At 39.5% G+C, this 21,248-nt stretch overlaps 1 protein-coding gene across 5 annotated transcripts in view; it reads left to right on the forward strand.

Annotated features, from left to right (window-relative positions):
- The first annotated feature begins 3,681 nt into the window (after window positions 1-3,681).
- The window catches only part of LOC112542835 (uncharacterized), a 35,679-nt gene continuing 18,112 nt past the window's right edge, over window positions 3,682-21,248 (forward strand). For 2 of the 5 annotated variants that reach the window (XM_088140182.1, XM_088140183.1), the window contains exons 1-10: window positions 3,682-3,775; window positions 5,331-5,348; window positions 8,004-8,024; window positions 9,267-9,290; window positions 9,872-9,895; window positions 13,697-13,717; window positions 15,585-15,605; window positions 17,779-17,802; window positions 18,384-18,407; window positions 20,574-20,606. In XM_088140182.1, the coding sequence (XP_087996308.1) occupies window positions 3,710-3,775; window positions 5,331-5,348; window positions 8,004-8,024; window positions 9,267-9,290; window positions 9,872-9,895; window positions 13,697-13,717; window positions 15,585-15,605; window positions 17,779-17,802; window positions 18,384-18,407; window positions 20,574-20,606 (276 nt within the window). In that variant the 5' untranslated portion in view covers window positions 3,682-3,709. The remainder of the gene's footprint in view (window positions 3,776-5,330; window positions 5,349-8,003; window positions 8,025-9,266; window positions 9,291-9,871; window positions 9,896-13,696; window positions 13,718-15,584; window positions 15,606-17,778; window positions 17,803-18,383; window positions 18,408-20,573; window positions 20,607-21,248) is intronic. The other 3 variants (XM_088140184.1, XM_088140186.1, XM_088140185.1) reach the window with 3 other exon arrangements.

Below are 21,248 nucleotides of genomic sequence, written 5' to 3' on the forward strand. Positions count from 1 at the left end.
ATCCCCCTGGCTATCTTTATTAAGGCTATTTGACAACATTTGTCAAACCAGATTGACACTGACAGATAATTCTCTCTCTTCCAAACATGGATGATAAATTGTGTAGCAGCCACTAACAAAAATATAATACGTTCTTTATGCAGCACTTTTAATTTCTTCCTCAAATGCTGATAATAAGTCTAATCTAGGCTCTAGCACAATATTCTGATTATTTCCCCAGTTTCAAGGAAAACATTTTTCCAAAACTTTTGAATTTTCTTACACGACCATCATGTACTGTATATAAATATATTCCAATTCTCTCTTGCTATTGGGCTCAACCTCCTAGTGCTATGTAGCAATTTCAATGAATTTTCCCTAACTCTCACCACTTTCTAATCTTTTATGAAGCCCTAACACTTAAAAGTAATTATTTCTGCATATGTAGTTCTTGCCTGTTAACAGCACTCAAAAGTCTTAGAACGTGTGAAAGTCTCAGCTCAGTTTCCATCATGGCAGAAGAATATCCTTCACCATACGGAACCCAGGATCAGTTAGAGGTTTCCCAGTCTGGCACAGGATCCACAATTTTGGCAGATCTGATGGTGTTCTCCAAATGGAAGTAACTGGTACAATAATGATGATTAGGTCACTTCTGTCCCAAATCATATATACATATGTCCTTTTGTTGACATGTAGACAGTGAAGGCAATCACAAAAGAACTATACCAGAATATGGGTTGGGGAAAAAAAAATCCTTTTTTAGAAATATAGGAACCAAAGTTCTATGAAGACAGATAAATAATTCTGATAGTTTAATATTGTCCATACACCAGTGGTTGTTCAGAGTTTCAGGTCAAGTTTTTTAACTGCCCTATTGTCTGTATTCATATAACATATTTAATCAGGTCAGGAAAGGCCTAGCAAGCTAAATTTAGTTAGTTTTAATCTTGATTAGTGAGGGGTTTTGGGGGGGATTGTGTTGTGTGAACCTAGTCTGCTGGGTTAGTTTATGATTCAATATATTGGGTAAACACAGAAAATGTTTTCCTTTCTTTCCCTTTCCACCATATGACTCTGCATATCAGAATATGAACTAAAAGCCATATCCCACAAACTGGTTTGGGGACATCATTTTCTTTGCTAATGACAACAGCTATTTCCATGTGATGTCTGGTCAACAAAGCCTAATTTTAAGAAGCTGATATCTCTTGTTGATATTCATTAACCGGATCAGTGATTGTTTTTGTTTATGGAAAAAAGGATCTTAGATATGTCAAGAGCAGGAATTTAGATCAAAGGAATAATATCAGTTTGAAATAATAGAATGTCAGTTCTTACTGGCTATGACAAGGGAGTTCATTGATGGATTAAGATCCTGAAAATATTGTTAGATAAGTCTTGGCCACTTGACCTGGCCACTTATATAAGAGGGGTTTCTTCATCCTTTTGGCTGTGCTTTCTGCTTATATTATGATTCCTACAAGTGGATGTAGCTAGATTAAGTCACGTCAAATGAAGACAAAACTCTTTCATCTCACCTCCATAATACATTTAGGTGTTATTGTGACCAAAACTGGAAGCCTACCTGTGTTGTTTGTGTACTGGTCAAAGATAGACTCTGAGGCTAAAAAGGAGTCAATTATTATTATAGCAATGGTGGTTTTAATTTGGGGAAGGAGGGCAGGAAACTACCTGAATTTACCAATGAACAAAAGGTGGAGTATAAATGTAATAAAGGACCATTTTAAAAAATGGTGATAGTTTCAACAAATCAATGAAATGTAAATCAAATGAGCCACTGGTCAACTGTCAGATAGGTCAGCATAGGAAATGATGGTTGCCCAATAAACATATTATAAGCTGAAGGCCCATTGGAGTAGAAGACTCCAATGGGCCTTCAGGACATTTCTAAGCCAAAGGAAAGTCAGAGTCAATTGTACTTCTGAAGGTAGGGTTTCCAGATTGTGAAGGCTATTATTGAAAAGGCCCCACCCCAAGGATGTCTTGTTGGGTTGGGATTCTCAACAGGCCCTCTCTCGGTGAATAGATTGGATGGAATCATGTTTGATACGGTGGTCCTTGGTATATATACAATCACAGAGTTTTATATATATAGTTTCTTTTTTCCCCTTCAGATTTGTTGTTTATTTTTTGCAATTGTCCTTTTTTCTTTCTTTCATTCCTTAGTTTGCTTCCACAGCAACTACAATCATACCCACTAGTTACAGCAAATATGGTGACAATCAAATCATTATTTTCTGTTGTGGCTATTTCTTTCCCACAAGACTCCAAATGCATATCAGTCTAATGTATTATGAATTATTTTGCATGTTCCACAATACATAAGACCTACATATGCACTTGGAGTCTTGTGGGAAAGAAATAGCAGCTGCAACAGAAAATATTGGAAGAATATTCTGTAAGTGACCTTCTTTTTGCTAGATAAGTGAGCAAAACCCATCCTCTGAAAGAGAAATATGCCTTTGGAGATATTTTTGTTCAGCTCTAGTCAATTATAGGGCAAAAAGTGTATATATCCAAGCTGGTTGTGTTCACATGATATCATGAAACCAATTACTGAATGGACTCATTTTCTGGATTGATGCAATATACTGAATAAGCTAACCAAAGTAAGGAAGATTTTCATAACACACTGTGCCATAAAAAAATAACCTAGATTAAAAGTAAAAAAGTATCTGACTGCTGCTTTTTGGTTTCCAACCCTCAGCAGTCTATCTGCCCTGTAATTATGGCCCATTGTCTGTTTTTTGCAGATCTTGCTTGCAAGGAAGAGAACTAGACCATCAAAGGAAAATGCCATCTTCCCTTGATGCACCTCTCACTTTACATTTCAGATATATTCATACGTCGCCCTGTTGCAAGTATCCAGCTCTGATTTGAAAGCAGGCATCTACATTTTTTGGGCAAGTATGGCCAAAGTCTGTTTTCAGTTGTATCAAGCAATTACACCCAGTTCAGCAACACTGAGGCAGAAGAGGAATTTAATTACCTGAGTTAATTGTGGCTTATATGGTTGCTAATAGCTATTGACGAAAGGGGTAATACTGTTGTCTGTTTTATTGTATGTATTTTATTGGTCAATGACTGAAATAAGGATGAGGATTGTGGCTTATATTTTCACATTTTCTTCATTCAAATTTGTTTTTAGGTATAGTCCAACAAAAATAAAATTTATTTATTTTTATTTATTTATTAAATTTTTCAACCGCCCATCTCCCCCAAAAATACTTTTTGATGTATTTTAAGGCAGCAATATCTAAGCATCAACCTTCCTTACTCTTGTAATTGTAGGTCTTTGTTATTTTGAATGACCTTCAGACCTTTATTTTGAAAGTCTGCAAGACCAGCTTCCCATTGATTGTATAGAAAAGTAGAAGGATCATTCATGCAGCTCAAATGCCCAAACATGGAAAAGGTCAAACTGAGCCACTTTGGCCCTTTGTTTAAGATGAATAATGCCTTTTAATCTCTGAATCCTAGCTAGCCTCTGGCTTTTTGGCATCAACAATTCCTTCCCAGCCAACAATCCTAAGTTGACTTTTCCTTATTGACAAAATTGATTGGACTCCTTAACAAAGGAGGGTTTGCATTTGCTCAATCATCCTTGAAATTTCCAGCCAGATGCCTGCTATAAATATAGATCCTAGCAGTTGTCCATCTTCACTTCAGTGATTTTACTCCTGAAACACTGCGAAGCAAAGCCAAGATGCATCTCCAGGCTGTAGCTTCTGTTCTTCTCGTCTTTCTCCTTTGCCCAAAGGAAAGTGTTTTGGTAAGGCTATTTTGTCTTTTAATGAGTACTTCTGATATCTGTCCTAAATGTTTAGCAAGATGTTAAGTGAGATGCAAGAATGCAATTGCATGTTTTACTGAGAGAAGACATTCTGTTTTGGGCGAGTTAGTGCTGATCTATACCACCTGCTTGCGTAGCATAATGATGAGCCACCTACTGTTCTGAGAGGGCAGGACACCCTGCTGGGAAGATGACCTCCATCCAGGCTTTCTTGCTATGCATCAAGAGTAATGTTCTTCCTGATGGTACAACAGGAGGCAGTCGAGTCCACCTACTTTGCTATCTCCTCCATTCTAGTCAGCTGTGTATGTGTTGTTGGGTATGAGGCCTCCCCAGTGCTTCCACTCTCTGCCTTCAGTGACCATGTCATTCTGGGCTGCTGCCCTGTGTGCCATGAAAGCTGGACCTTGGTGGTTTTATTTATTTTTTTACAGGTTCAGCAGAGGAAAGGATGAAATGCTGGCCATACTTTTAATTTTGCTTGCTTTGTTTTAACTGAGTTAAATTGACAAGAGTTCTACAAAGTTTGCCCTTCTAGCCCAAGTGATAGGAAGAAGTGTAAATCTGTTGCCTTTTTCTCTTTTTACCAGTCCTTAACAAATTTACCTACAAAATGGGAAATGCTTCATGTGTCCTTCCCAGCATGGGTGGGAAGAGAAAAGAAGCAGGGGAATCTATCAGTTGGAGAGCACTTACCCATTACTGTGGCCAAAGTGGAGGAAAGGGTTGAAATCCAGAAAGGGATTTCTTATGTTACCTTGATTTCCAGTGAGTTCACACATGGGAAACCAGCAGCTGAAGTCAGCAGATTGGAAGAGCCCAGAAATAACAACAACAACAACAACTCTGGGCAGTCCACAAAGTAAAACCACAGAAAAATAATAATAAAATAAGACAACAATAAGACAAGGAACCCAAGATGACCAGAAATGGATAACAACAAGAGACATACCCACACTACCCAGAGGGGTTTCAACCATCCTCACCAAAGGCCAGGTCTTCAAGGTCTTCTTGATTGGGAGCCACCCAATCTCAGGGGCAGCTTCATTCCAGGAGGCAGATGCTGCTATGGAGAAGGTGGCTTCCGGGGTCCTGATAAATGGCATTGTTTAATTGAAGGAACCTGGAGTACACCAACCCACCAGTTCAAATAATCTGGGTAGATACTATAGGAAATGGGAAGTTTTGAAAAGTAGTGCATTTTCCTGAGTTCATTGGATCAAAGTCAGTTTAGAATGTAAAGAAACCAGGTTGCCAGCTATGGATTAAATAAATTTTAAATTAATTGCCCTAAGGTGACAGGACCTTCGACGACCAAATGTGTTGTAATATATTGTTTGACATGAATAGAATAGGTTATGCTAACAAATTCCAAAGAGATTTTTTGGGGGAGGGGGAGGTTAAATAAGAATAAAAGGGATCAATTGAAACTGTTTGAGTTTAAGAGATTTGCAAAGTTTTTATGGATGACAAAAAGAGAGAGAGAGAGAGAGAGAATGGAGGAATAACTGTACTGTTTTATTTTTAAATTTAGGCCTTAAATCTACCTGAGGTATGTATTGTAAATCTTCCATATACTTAGAGAATGTGATACTTAGAGATCAGTATTTCAGGAATGCCACAAATATACCTGACTTTCCAGTCTGAAGTTAAATATCCATTTTCCTGTGTCAGCTTTTAAATCTGCATTACTCTGTGATATGTGTATTTGAACAAAGAACATGGTATGAACATGCTTTAAACAATAGTGAAAACAATCCCAGCCATCTGGCCTGCAATTTAAAAGGAGTAATATCAAGAAGTGCAAATAAAATCAGTATTTGCAACCCAGTTGCCTACAATTATATTTGGGTTGGACTAGAAGACCTCCAAGGTCCCTTCCAACCCTATGTTTCTATGATATTTGAAAATGTTTTGGTGTCATGACCAGAATTTGTTTAAAAATGATTTGTTTAAAAACAATGGTCATGAAGTGTTCTAAACTAAGTTTCTGAGTAATACAATGTTTTACATCTGAGTAGCCAAATTACACATTTGTAGACTGGTCATATGTTCCAATGTGTGATACAACACTATGAATGACAACTGTTGCTAAAATCTATGTGCAAGTCAGTTGTGACATTTTATGCATTGATAAGAGGGAAAAGTGTGAAAGAAATATTATTTGTTTTTATTCATTTATTTATCCATACATTTTAGGGAGTATTGGTCAAAAACATAGTAATTACTACACATCTTCTTGTATCAGGCCACCAGTAACAGTTGGCACTGCAATCCAGCAATGATCTTATACTGGGGTGTGTGGAAATGCTTGGCACTGGGTACAGCAGCATATCAGCTGATGGGCTTACTTGCCCAAAACTGCAGTGTGTTATTCTAACGGCTTTAACATGGTAAAGTGGATTTCAGAGGTGAAGCAAAATAAAGTAAAGAGAAGTAGGTTTGACTAGCAGAGCACCACGTCATGTGTTTCTGCCTTCCAAAAGATGTTGCCAGCCCATTCGGGTGATGGGGCAATTGGGCAGTTGAGATCTTGTCTTATACTCCCAGACAGCTGCATATGGAGGGAGAGGATCACTCCTAATACAGAAACCTTCAATATATTTGCTCAAATTTCATGTTTCCTTAGAGAATTAAAACAAAAACAAAAACAGAAAACATTCAAGTCATAGACATTGCAAATAAATGGTATGAATACCACTCTGGGAGGAGGTCTGCATTTTTTATCCCAATATATTCAGGTTTGGAAAAGGCACCTTAAGATTTATTGGAAAAGTCACCATAGGGCATCCCAAAAAGTGAGGAATGGTGGCATGAATGGTGGCTGCAGGTATGGGTTCTTTGCAACCTGCCCTGCATGGCTGAAAAAACTTGCTATCTTCTGGCATGATGAATTATGCTGCCCATTCACATGGGGCACAGTCCTTAAATAAAAACAAAAGGGATCAGATCAAACTGCTTTGATTTAAGAGATCTGCAAAGCAGTCTTAAAGTTTTGTGGATGACTAAAAGGTAAAAAAAATTGCCTGGAAAAATGTACTATTTTATTACTAAATTTAGCTTCAAGAATTCAGGATCAGTACTGCAAATCTCTGAGAGAGTATCAACTCTTTACATTTAATTCATATGCCTGACTTTCCAATCTGAATCTGCTAACCCATTTTTCATATATCCAACCATCATATATATATTTTGGTAACCTATTTCGTTACCTTTCTCCTTTTCAGTAACATAATCACAGGAGCGATAGCACGCTATGAATAACGTCTATTGTCATTTGTACTTGCTTCTTTATCTCTTTGTTTCAAGTTAGGGAGGAAGACAGTTAAATGGTTTGATGAGTTTAGAGTGTTGCCTGTGTACGGAATTGCTGAACTCTCCAACATGTTATCAGGATATATCATTTATTTCTTAATGATTTTCCAACCTGAGCCTATTCCCTCATTTTCATATATCCAACCATCATTCATATACAGTGTGTGTGTATGTGTATGTGTATATATATACTCATATATATACACACATACAGTATATCTACATGTGTGTGTGTGTGTGTGTGTATATGTAACACATCTGATGAGTGATAAAATGAGTAATATAAGTCATCTCTTAGCCCAGGTTAGACAATGTATATATTACTATGATACATTTCCTACATCTCCTTCTTGGTGACATTATCGTATGAGTGGTTCAAATAGTCAAGAATATATGTAGCACAAAGCTGAACTATTGGGTTCCAGATGTTCTCTGAGCTTGGTTGGTTTCTTGAAGATGTTCCATTACCAGGTTGGATAATATCAGTCTCTGGGAAAGTGGACTTTGCTGCCTCTTTCTCTCTGGGCATGACCTTTTGAGCCCATGTTGCCGCCTGGCAACTCCCTGGACAAGTCCCTGCAGTTTTCTTGGCAACATTTTCAGAAGTGGTTTTGCTGTTTTCCTAGGGTTGGGAGAGTATGAGTGGCCTAAGGTCACCCAGTTGGCTTTATGCCTAAGGCGGGACTAGAACTCATAGTCTCTCGGTTTCTAGACGAGTGCCTTAACAATTACACCAAACTAGCTTTCTCTTTTGATCTAGCAGAGATAAAATCAAATTCTTTTGATGTAAGGGGTCTCCAAAGCAGTGTTAAGGTTTTATGAATGACTAAAGGAAAAAAAATGGAAGGAAGCAGGAATAACTGTACTCTTTTATTATCTCATTTTGGCCCAGAATTTGGGAGAACAACTTGGGGTGAGTATTGCAAATCTTCTTTGTACTTAGAGAATGTGCAGGTTGTCTCTGTATGTTGCAAATGCAACAACTATGTCTGACTTTCCAACTTGAGCCTATTCCCTCATCTTCATATATCCAACCATCATTCATATACAGTGTATGTGTGTGTGTGTGTGTGTGTGTGTGTGTAACATATCTGATGAGTGATAAAATGAGTAATATAAGTCATCTCTTAGCCCAGGTTAGACAGTGTATATATTACTATGATACATTTCCTACATCTCCTTCTTGGTGACATTATCGTATGAGTGGTTCCAATGGTCAAGAATATATGTAGCACAAAGCTGAACTATTGGGTTCCAGATGTTCTCTGAGCTTGGTTGGTTTCTTGAAGATGTTCCATTACCAGGTTGGATAATATCAGTCTCTGGGAAAGTGGACTTTGCTGCCTCTTTCTCTCTGGGCATGTCCTTTTGAGTCCATGTTTGTATATGTCTTATTGTTGATTTGTTTTTAGTTAGAGAGGGCAAGGATGGCTTAGCACAGTGTTGTCCAAACTTGGCCACTTTAAGATGAGTGGACTTCAACTCCCAGAATTCCCAGCCAGCCATGCTGGCTGGGAATTCTGGGAGTTGGTCCGCTCATCTTAAAGTGGCCAAGTTTGGACAACACTGGCTTCGCAGATTGCGCAGTACTGCAGATCACCGGTGTCATGAAGGAACGGCCCAAAAATATTTTCAGAATAAAAAACGCGATGTGTTAGCATTATATTTAAATATAATCCAAGATTTTTAAGTAATGCCTTAAACACACACTGCCCTGCAGCTGGTAGAGTGGCTTTGAAACAGTTAACCACTACTGTTCCATTACTGAATGGCATCTGGAAACAGTCATTGCCCAGTTAACAGGAGGCTGCAGAAATCATTTATTTCACTAGAAACTTCACAGAAGGTGCCTCCTACCAGATCAGAGTGTCGACGCTGGCAGGTTGAGTGGAAACGTGGCCAGATTTCCTTTCTGAGAAGAGATGAGCGGGAAGATGAGGAAAATCAGGAAAAAGAGGGATCAAGTCGTACAGAAGTTGCTGGGCTAACTGTTTTGTGTCTAGCGTAGAAATGAAGGGAGCACGGAGTCCATTCTTCTGGGATCCTCCAGATGTTGACTCCTAGGTTGCTACTAGACAGACTGTTTGAGAGAAATTATCCATGTCCTTTGTTTAATTTTTAAAACAAAACACTAATTCCACCCTTTTTCTTCCAGCTTCAAAAGAATGCTCCACAAGGCGTAAGTTTTACTACTAATTGTGCTGGTATTTATGCTCATCACTGTAGAAAAATTAACACAAAGGATGCATTTTTACCATGTGTTTAAACTAATAACCACATTAAACCATTTCATAAGTTCAAATATTGCCATGCACTATCAACAAACAAAATGGTAGTTTTGCAAAAACATGCTAAATTAATTCCGTTCTGCCCAGAAAACCATCAAAGTTAAAGCTAACCAATCTTGGTATGCTGAACAAGTCCAGCAGTTAAGTCTTTAACACAGCTGGCTGAAACGTTGTGATCACAGCCAATACTATTGGTTAAAGTTAAAGATAACCAACCTTGGTATGTTGAACGAGTGCAGCAATTAAATTTTAACTCACCTTTCTAAAACTCTGTCATCACAGCCAATATCATTGGCTTCGTAAGTGCTGAACCCTTTCCATCTATAAGCTATTAATAAGCAGGGAGTCCATTCTTCTGGGATCCTCCAGATGTTGACTCCTAGGTTGCTACTAGACAGACTGCTTCAGAGGATTTATCCATCTGCTTTGTTAAACTTTGAAACAAACAATAATTCCACACATTCTGTTCCAGGTTGTTCCAGAACTTGTTGACAGGGTAAGTTTTACTATTAATTTTCCAAGAGTACCCTTCAAAAGGGAGGGTCATTGCTTTGAATGACTGAGGTGGGATTGTTGCTCATCGCTGGAGCAACATTAACATAAAGGAGGCATTTCTACCATGGGTTTAAACTAATAACCACTCTAATCCATTTCATCGCTTCAAACAGTGCACTGCACCATCAACTACCAAAGTCTGGTCTTGCAAAACATGCTACATTACTCCCGTTCTGCCCAGAAAACCACCAAAGTTAAAGCTAGCCTATCTTGGCATGCTGAACAAGTCCTGCAACTAAGTCTTTAACGCAGCTGGCTAAAATGGTGTGATCAGAGCCAATCCTGTTAGCTTCACAAGTTCTGAGCCCTTTCCTCCTATAAGCTATTCTTTGACAACCTTTTGGCAGTCTGGCAGGAAGCTTAATATTTCTGAGAGGACTTCCTGAAAGGCAAAATTCTTTTCAATTCCATGCAAAGGTTTCCAGTTTCCCCAGCAGACGCTCATTATTACTGTTGACTGTTGATATGAAGAGTTCCTTTAAAGGGAAAGTTGTGAAAGAGATGAGCAGGAAGATGAGGAAAATCAGGAAAAAGAGGGAGCGAGTAGTACAGAACTCCTTGCGCTAACTGTTCCGTGTCTAGTGTGAGGCGTAAGTGTTTATATTAATTTTGCAAGGGGGATCGGCAACATAGAGGGGCTATCTTCTGGGGTTATCCAGATATTGATCCTTATATTGTTCACAGCAGACAGCTTTTTTCCAGAGGTGTTATCTGTGCTCATTTGTGAGCGTGGGAGTGAAAGAGAGGTCTTTTTTTTTTACAACTCCATATGTTTCTGTCCATCTAGTCATATATTTATATTGCTGCTGCTATCTTCCTTTCAAGCATCCATTCAGTTCCCCAAATTAATTCTTTGCAAAGATCAGGAAGCAACAACCGGCTGCTGACATTGGGGCCCCATCTTTTATTTGGAGGAAGTATTCTGCTCCAGTACGTTGGGCACTTCCTCTATTATGTACCTCCAGTAGATGTTCTTTCTTTCATATTGATTCCTTTTAGGAGAAGAGATGAGCCACAAGATGAGAATTAGGAAAAAGAGGGATGGTAGTAATATGGAATTGGTTGAGCTACCCGCTTGTGTCTCGTGTAGAAATGAGGATAGCACGGAGTCCATTCTTCTGGGAGATTCCAGATGTTGACTCCCACATTGCTAGTAGACAGAGTGCTTCAGAGAAGTTATCGAAATGTTTTGTAAAACTTTGAAAGGAAACAATAATTCCACACTTTTTATTGCAGCTTCTAAGTCGTGGTCAGCGTCGCATAAGTTTTACTATTAGTTTCTCGGGGGTCCTCTCCAAAATAGAGGGGCATTTCCCTGAATGACTGAGGTGGGATATTTGCTGATAACTGGAGCATCATTAACACAAAGGATGGATCTATACCATGGGTTTAAATTCATAACCACATTAACCCATTTCGTAGGTTCAAACAATGCACTGCACCATCAACTACCAAAAGGCTGCTTTTGTAAAACATGCTACATTACTCCCGTTCTGCCCAGAAAACCATCAACGTTAAAGCTAACCAGCCTTGGTATGGTGAAGAAGGGCAGCAATTAAATCTTTTACTGACCTGGCTAAAACGGTGTGATCGCAGCCAGTACCGTTTGGTCCGCCAGTTCTGAACCCTTTCCATCTGTACAGCTATCAATCTGCAAGCTTTTGGCTGTCTGGCAGGAAACTATCCTGTTGACAGCCCCCATGGATTTTTGCAACCCAGATGTGGCCAGCCTCGGAATAGAGTGGTTTCAATGGCTGACAAGTGGGTCTAGGCATGAATTAAAGTGCATGAAAGCTTGTGGATAAAGGAGAGGAAGGGTGGACGGCAGGCCCCAGAGATGAGGGCATGCCTTTGACAGACTCCTGCATAAATCCGGCACAGACTCCCAACTTGCTGCATCACACAGCATTTGCTGATAACTGGAGCATCATTAACACAAAGGTTGCACCTATACCATGGGTTTAAATTAATAACCACATTAACCCATTTCGTAGGTTCAAAGAATGCCCTGCACCATCAACTACCAAAAGGCTGCTTTTGCAAAACATACTAAATTACCACCGTTACCCACCCCCACAACCAAACAAGGTTAAAGCTAACCTTGGTATGTTGAAGACATTCAACTGACCTGGATAAAACTGTGTAATCACAACCCAAAAGCTTCCCTTCTCTTGCTCTGAACCCTTTCCATCTATCAGTTACAAGTCGGCAACCTTTTGGCAGTCCAGCAAGAAACTTAATGTTTTTGATAGGACATCCTGAAAGGGAAACCTCTTTTCAATTTCATACAAATGTTTCAAGTTTCCCCCAATTTCCCAGGAAATCCTGATTTCTATTGCTGACTGCTGATATAAAAAGTTGCTTTTAAGGCAAAGCTCTGTGGAACCAGCAGAACTCCCCTCTCAGAGGCTGAATTTTGCACTTGCTCCCCATAGACCGTATGTCGAACACATGTTGAAAGTCCATCTTCCTAAGTTTGGGCTATGTACTACTTCAAGCATCGTCTTCACCCACAGGCTATTCTTCGTTACTGAATGAAGCCATTTTCTGGGTTCAAACACTACACCGTTTTTGTAAACAAGTAACGCACCCACTATTCCTGCAATACCTATCACTTGGATTTGATTCATTTTTAACGTTAGCTGCAGAAGAAGTGGCCTAAGATTTGTATGTGTATCTATGTTTGTATGTGTATCTATCTATGTGTATGGATAGATAGATAGATAGATAGATAGATAGATAGATAGATAGATAGATAGATAGATAGATATAATAGATTTCCTATATCTCCTCTTCAGTAACATATTCACAGGAGTGATAGCACACTATGAATAAGGTCTATTGTCATTTGTACTTGCTTCTTTATCTCTTTGTTTCAAGTTAGGGAGGAAGACAGTTAAATGGTTTGATGAGTTTAGAGTGTTGCCTGTGTACGGAATTGCTGAACTCTCCAACATGTTATCAGGATATATCATTTATTTCTTAATGATTTTCCAACCTGAGCCTATTCCCTCATTTTCATATATCCAACCATCATTCATATACAGTGTATGTATATGTGTGTGTGTGTGTGTGTGTGTGTGTGTGTCTCTGTGTAACATATCTGATGAGTGATAAAATGAGTAATATAAGTCATCTCTTAGCCCAGGTTAGATAATGTATATATTATTATGATACATTTCCTACTTCTCCTTCTTGGTGACATTATCATATGAGTGGTCCCAATGGTCAAGAATATACGTAGGTCAGAGTTGAACTGTTGGGTTCCAGATGTTCTCTGAGATTGGTTGGTTTCTTGAAGATGTTTCATTATCAGGTTGGATAGTATCATCAACCCGTGGGAGAGTGGAGTTTCTTGGTTCTTTCTCTCTGGGCATGCCCCTTTGAGTCCATGATGCCTCCTGGCAACAGCCTGGACAAGTCCCTGCAGTTTTCTTGGCAACATTTTCAGAAACGGTTTGCCACTGGCTGCTTCCTAGGGCAGAGAGAGTATGAGTGGCCCAAGGTCACCCAGTTGGCTTTATGCCTAAGGTGGACTAGAACTCATGGTGTCTCACTTTCTAGACTGGTGCCTTAAAACTACACCAAACTACCTTTCTCTTTTGATCTAGCAGGGATAAAATCAAATTCTTTTGATGTAAGGGATCTGCAAAGCAGTGTTAAGGATTTATGAATGACTAAAGGAAAAAAATGGAAGGAAGCAGGAATAACTGTACTCTTTTATTATCTTATTTTGGCCCAGAATGTCAGAAAACAACTTGGGGTGAGTATTGCAAATCTTCTTTGTACTTAGAGAATGTGCAGGTTATCTCTGTATGTTGCAAATGCAACAACTATGTCTGACTTTCCAACCTGAGCCTATTCCCTCATTTTCATATATCCAACCATCATTCATATACAGTGTATGTATGTGTGTGTGTGTGTGTGTGTAACATATCTGATGAGTGATAAAATGACTAATATAAGTCATCTCTTAGCCCAGGTTAGACAATGTATATATTACTATGATACATTTCCTACATCTCCTTCTTGGTGACATTATCGTATGAGTGGTTCCAATAGTCAAGAATATATGTAGCACAAAGCTGAACTGTTGGGTTCCAGATGTTCTCTGAGCTTGGTTGGTTTCTTGAAGATGTTCCATTACCAGGTTGGATAATATCAGTCTCTGGGAAAGTGGACTTTGCTGCCTCTTTCTCTCTGGGCATGTCCTTTTGAGTCCATGTTTGTATATGTCTTATTGTTGATTTGTTTTTAGTTAGAGGGCAAGGATGGCTTAGCACAGTGTTGTGCAAACTTGGCCACTTTAAGATGAGTGGACTTCAACTCCCAAAATTCCCCAGCCAGCCATGCTGGCTGGGGAATTCTGGGAGTTGGTGTCCACTCATCTTAAAGTGGCCAAGTTTGGACAACACTGGCTTCGCAGATTGCGCAGTACTGCAGATCACCGGTGTCATGAAGGAACGGCCCAAAAATATTTTCAGAATAAAAAACGCGATGTGTTAGCATTATATTTAAATATAATCCAAGGTTTTTAAGTAATGCCTTAAACAAGGTTAGACAATGTATGTATGTTTGTATGTGTATCTATCTATGTGTATGTATAGATAGATAGATAGATAGATAGATAGATAGATAGATAGATAGATAGATAGATAGATATAATAGATTTCCTATATCTCCTTTTCAGTAACATATTCACAGGAGTGATAGCACACTATGAATAAGGTCTATTGTCATTTGTACTTGCTTCTTTATCTCTTTGTTTCAAGTTAGGGAGGAAGACAGTTAAATGGTTTGATGAGTTTAGAGTGTTGCCTGTGTACGGAATTGCTGAACTCTCCAACATGTTATCAGGATATATCATTTATTTCTTAATGATTTTCCAACCTGAGCCTATTCCCTCATTTTCATATATCCAACCATCATTCATATACAGTGTATGTATATGTGTGTGTGTGTGTGTGTGTGTGTGTCTCTGTGTAACATATCTGATGAGTGATAAAATGAGTAATATAAGTCATCTCTTAGCCCAGGTTAGATAATGTATATATTATTATGATACATTTCCTACTTCTCCTTCTTGGTGACATTATCATATGAGTGGTCCCAATGGTCAAGAATATACGTAGGTCAGAGTTGAACTGTTGGGTTCCAGATGTTCTCTGAGATTGGTTGGTTTCTTGAAGATGTTTCATTATCAGGTTGGATAATATCATCAACCCGTGGGAGAGTGGAGTTTCTTGGTTCTTTCTCTCTGGGCATGCCCCTTTGAGTCCATGATGCCTCCTGGCAACAGCCTGGACAAGTCCCTGCAGTTTTCTTGGCAACATTTTCAGAAACGGTTTGCCACTGGCTGCTTCCTAGGGCAGAGAGAGTATGAGTGGCCCAAGGTCACCCAGTTGGCTTTATGCCTAAGGTGGACTAGAACTCATGGTGTCTCACTTTCTAGACTGGTGCCTTAAAACTACACCAAACTACCTTTCTCTTTTGATCTAGCAGGGATAAAATCAAATTCTTTTGATGTAAGGGATCTGCAAAGCAGTGTTAAGGATTTATGAATGACTAAAGGAAAAAAATGGAAGGAAGCAGGAATAACTGTACTCTTTTATTATCTTATTTTGGCCCAGAATGTCAGAAAACAACTTGGGGTGAGTATTGCAAATCTTCTTTGTACTTAGAGAATGTGCAGGTTATCTCTGTATGTTGCAAATGCAACAACTATGTCTGACTTTCCAACCTGAGCCTATTCCCTCATTTTCATATATCCAACCATCATTCATATACAGTGTATGTATGTGTGTGTGTGTGTGTGTGTGTAACATATCTGATGAGTGATAAAATGACTAATATAAGTCATCTCTTAGCCCAGGTTAGACAATGTATATATTACTATGATACATTTCCTACATCTCCTTCTTGGTGACATTATCGTATGAGTGGTTCCAATAGTCAAGAATATATGTAGCACAAAGCTGAACTGTTGGGTTCCAGATGTTCTCTGAGCTTGGTTGGTTTCTTGAAGATGTTTCATTACCAGGTTGGATAACATCATCAATCCGTGGGAGAGTGGACTTTGCTGACTCTTCCTCTCTTAACGACTGCACCAAATGGCTTTTCTCTTTTGATTTAGCAGGGAATACATTACCTTGTTTTGGTTTAAGCGATATGCAAAGCCGTTTTAAGCTTTTATGAATAACTTAAAGGAAAAAAATTCAAAGAAGCAGGAATAACTGTACTCTTTTGTTATTTCATTTTGGCCCAGGGTCTACTCAATCTTGTGAGTACTGCGAATCTTCTAAGTACTTAGAAAATGTGAAGCTTATCACTGTATGTTGGGGATGCAAGAAATATGCCTGATTTTCCATTTTGAAATTAAATACCCATTTTTATGTGCCTAATTTTAATCCTCCATTACACTGCAGCCTACATGTGTTTCTTAATGAATACCATATTGTGAACATGCTTCGTCTAACACACATAACATAATCATGATTGCTTGGGAAAAAAATCTCTATGTCCTTGATAGAAACTGTTCTAAAATATGCTTAATTACAATGCCATAGTTTAAAATGTCTAGGTGAGGTTAGCAACCACCATATACTATATATTTTAAGCAACATAGCTCATGAGTGATAAAGTGAATGAAGAATATGTATGTTTTAAGAAAATATAAAATTTCAAACACATGATGCGATTATCTGTATGAGAGGGAAAATGGAAAATAAGAGATCATTATCTGTATATGTCTTATTGTTGATTTGTTTTTAGTTAGGGAGGATAAGGATGGCTTAGCACAGTGTTGTCCAAACTTGGCCACTTTAAGATGAGTGGACTTCAACTCCCAGTTTTACTATTAATTTCCCACTGTGCCCACCAGGTTGTTTCTTTGGCAGTAAACGTGGAACCAATTGCTATTGTATTTGTACAACGTTTTTCGATTTGCTCAGGCTTTCAGCCTAGCCTGCAGACTTAGGACCCCCAAATCGGCCTCCCTTCAGATTGGGTTTAGTGCACACCTTTGGCTTTTTGGTTGCAGCCAAGGTTGGCCACGGCCAGGTTTAGCAGCACAGCGTTAGCACTGATGTATAACTGTCCGTGTCCTGAAAAACAGAAATAATGTCTTCTTTTTCTCCTCTCTTCCTCCATCAAGAAAAAAAGAGCTGTAAGTATAAACATTTCTCTGTGTTATTTTTCTTCCATCTTATTATCTTTTTACTCTACCTTTCCACGAACTATCCCCCAAACTGTAACCTGGACACAGGAAAACTATCCTGTTTCGAGATCAAGGAAACTGCAGGGAAGTTGGGGAGCTATAATGGTTCACCCCTTTGAAGATGCCGTCCTTTCAACCAGGATGCGAGCTGCAAAACACAGCCTGCCCTGCAGCTGGTAGCATGGCTTTGAAACAGTTAACCACTACTGTTCCATTACTGAATGGCATCTGGAAACAGTCATTGCCCAGTTAACAGGAGGCTGCAGAAATCATTTATTTCACTAGAAACTTCACAGAAGGTGCCTCCTACCAGATCAGACTGTCGACGCTGGCAGGTTGAGTGGAAACGTGGCCAGATTTCCGTTCTGAGAAGAGATGAGCGGGAAGATGAGGAAAATCAGGAAAAAGAGGGAGCGAGTAGTACAGAAGTTGCTGTGTTAACTGTTTTGTGTCTAGCGTAGAAATGAAGGGAGCACGGAGTCCATTCTTCTGGGATCCTCCAGATGTTGACTCCTAGGTTGCTACTAGACAGACTGTTTGAGAGAAATTATCCATGTCCTTTGTTTAATTTTTAAAACAAAACACTAATTCCACCCTTTTTCTTCCAGCTTCAAAAGGATGCTCCACAAGGCGTAAGTTTTACTATTAATTGTGCTGGTATTTATGCTCATCACTGTAGAAAAATTAACACAAAGGATGCATTTTTACCACGTGTTTAAACTAATAACCACATTAAACCATTTCATAAGTTCAAATATTGCCATGCACTATCAACAAACAAAATGGTAGTTTTGCAAAAACATGCTAAATTAATTCCGTTCTGCCCAGAAAACCATCAAAGTTAAAGCTAACCAATCTTGGCATGCTGAACAAGTCCAGCAGTTAAGTCTTTAACACAGCTGGCTGAAACGTTGTGATCACAGCCAATACTATTGGTTAAAGTTAAAGATAACCAACCTTGGTATGTTGAACGAGTGCAGCAATTAAATTTTAACTCACCTTTCTAAAACTCTGTCATCACAGCCAATATCATTGGCTTCATAAGTGCTGAACCCTTTCCATCTATAAGCTATTAATAAGCAGGGAGTCCATTCTTCTGGGATCCTCTAGATGTTGACTCCTAGGTTGCTACTAGACAGACTGCTTCAGAGGATTTATCCATCTGCTTTGTTAAACTTTGAAACAAACAATAATTCCACACATTCTGTTCCAGGTTGTTCCAGAACTTGTTGACAGGGTAAGTTTTACTATTAATTTTCCAAGAGTACCCTTCAAAAGGGAGGGTCATTGCTTTGAATGACTGAGGTGGGATTGTTGCTCATCGCTGGAGCAACATTAACATAAAGGAGGCATTTCTACCATGGGTTTAAACTAATAACCACTCTAATCCATTTCATCGCTTCAAACAGTGCACTGCACCATCAACTACCAAAGTCTGGTCTTGCAAAACATGCTACATTACTCCCGTTCTGCCCAGAAAACCACCAAAGTTAAAGCTAGCCTATCTTGGCATGCTGAACAAGTCCTGCAACTAAGTCTTTAACGCAGCTGGCTAAAATGGTGTGATCAGAGCCAATCCTGTTAGCTTCACAAGTTCTGAGCCCTTTCCTCCTATAAGCTATTCTTTGACAACCTTTTGGCAGTCTGGCAGGAAGCTTAATATTTCTGAGAGGACATCTTGAAAGGCAAAATTCTTTTCAATTCCATGCAAAGGTTTCCAGTTTCCCCAGCAGACGCTCATTATTACTGTTGACTGTTGATATGAAGAGTTGCTTTTAAGTGAAAGTTGTGAAAGAGATGAGCAGGAAGATGAGGAAAATCAGGAAAAAGAGGGAGCGAGTAGTACAGAACTCCTTGCGCTAACTGTTCCGTGTCTAGTGTGAGGCGTAAGTGTTTATATTAATTTTGCAAGGGGGATCGGCAACATAGAGGAGCTATCTTCTGGGGTTATCCAGATATTGATCCTTATATTGTTCACAGCACACAGCTTTTTTCCAGAGGTGTTATCTGTGCTCATTTGTGAGCGTGGGAGTGAAAGAGAGGTCTTTTTATTTTACAACTCCATATGTTTCTGTCCATCTAGTCATATATTTATATTGCTGCTGCTATCTTCCTTTCGAGCATCTATTCAGTCCCCCAAATTAATTCTTTGCAAAGATCGGGAAGCAACAACAGGCTGCTGACATTGGGGCCCCATCTTTTATTTGGAGGAAGTATTCTGCTGTAGTACAGTGGGCACTTCCTATATTATATACCTCCAGTAGGTGTTCTTTCTTTCATATTGACTCTTTTTAGGAGAAGAGACGAGAATTAGGAAAAAGAGGGATGGTAGTAATATGGAATTGGTTGAGCTACCCGCTTGTGTCTCGTGTAGAAATGAGGATAGCACGGAGTCCATTCTTCTGGGAGATTCCAGATGTTGACTCCCACATTGCTAGTAGACAGAGTGCTTCAGAGAAGTTATCGAAATGTTTTGTAAAACTTTGAAAGGAAACAATAATTCCACACTTTTTATTGCAGCTTCTAAGTCGTGGTCAGCGTCGCATAAGTTTTACTATTAGTTTCTCGGGGGTCCTCTCCAAAATAGAGGGGCATTTCCCTGAATGACTGAGGTGGGATATTTGCTGATAACTGGAGCATCATTAACACAAAGGATGGATCTATACCATGGGTTTAAATTAATAACCACATTAACCCATTTCGTAGGTTCAAACAATGCACTGCACCATCAACTACCAAAAGGCTGCTTTTGCAAAACATGCTACATTACTCCCGTTCTGCCCAGAAAAACACCAACGTTATAGCTAACCAGCCTTGGTATCGTGAAGAAGGGCAGCAATTAAATCTTTTACTGACCTGGCTAAAACGGTGTGATCGCAGCCAGTACCGTTTGCTCCGCCAGTTCTGAACCCTTTCCATCTGTACAGCTATCAATCTGCAAGCTTTTGGCTGTCTGGCAGGAAGCTATCCTGTTGACAGCCCCCATGGATTTTTGCAACCCAGATGTGGCCATCCTAGGAATAGAGTGGTTTCAATGGCTGACACGTGGGTCTAGGCATGAATTAAAGTGCATGAAAGCTTGTGGATAAAGAGAGTGGTTTCAATGGCTGACACGTGGGTCTAGACATGAATTAAAGTGCATGAAAGCTTGTGGATAAAGGAGAGGAAGGGTGGATGGCAGGCACCAGAGATGAGGGCATGCCTTTGACAGGCTCCGGCATAAATCCGGCACAGACTCCCAACTTGCTGCACCACACAGCCACTCAAGCATAGTGCAAATTGATAAATTAAAAAGAGATTCAAGAAGGAGCATAGGCAAGAAGAGAATGAAGTTGTTCAACCTTGGTTCTCTATGTTGTGAAGAAATAAGAAGAGAATGTGATTGTGAATTTCTGCTTTGTAGCTTGACAACACCGTGAGCGATTTGAAGAATACTGTGAGTACTGTTTTTGGAATAATGCTTGATCAACCTTTTAAAATCGATTTATAGTGACAAACATAAGGCACGCTAAGATTTATTCGAGTCGAGGATTGTCCCATGGTTTGGGTGTAGAACTCTGCCTTTTTTTTTTTCCCCCAACTGTGGATCAGTTGCTCAGCAGTGTCCTAATCTTTTCATGACTAGTTGGATTGAAACTGTCAGGTTTAGCACAGGGAACTCCAAGAGACCATGCAGATTCAATCCAACAAGGTTTATTAGCGGCAACCTCTATCAAAAATCTTCCCAGACTGAGAACCGTTCCCAGGGTCAGCCAGTAAACACCTGGTGAATTCCACAGGGAGGTGCCAGCCTCAGCGGCTTCTCTCTTCCCCGCGCTTCGGGAGAGGAAAGAGCATTCCTTACTCCCCGATTCCGGCCCCCACCATTCCAGTCCATCACATCAACTCCTGCACAGGTGGAGGGGAAGCATTTTGACATCGAATTGCTCACCAGATTTATGTATCCCTTACGCCGCTATTACCTACTGACATCTTCTACCATCCAATGGAATCTCTGCCCAGAAAACCACCAAAGTTAAAGCTAACCAATCTTGGCATGCTGAACAAGTCCTGCAACTAAGTCTTTAACGCAGCTGGC

Source organism: Python bivittatus, unplaced genomic scaffold (assembly GCF_059951505.1).
Source record: "Python bivittatus isolate LINGU-HERP-01145 unplaced genomic scaffold, Pbiv_v1 ctg000310_np1212, whole genome shotgun sequence".
NCBI lineage: Eukaryota > Metazoa > Chordata > Lepidosauria > Squamata > Pythonidae > Python > Python bivittatus.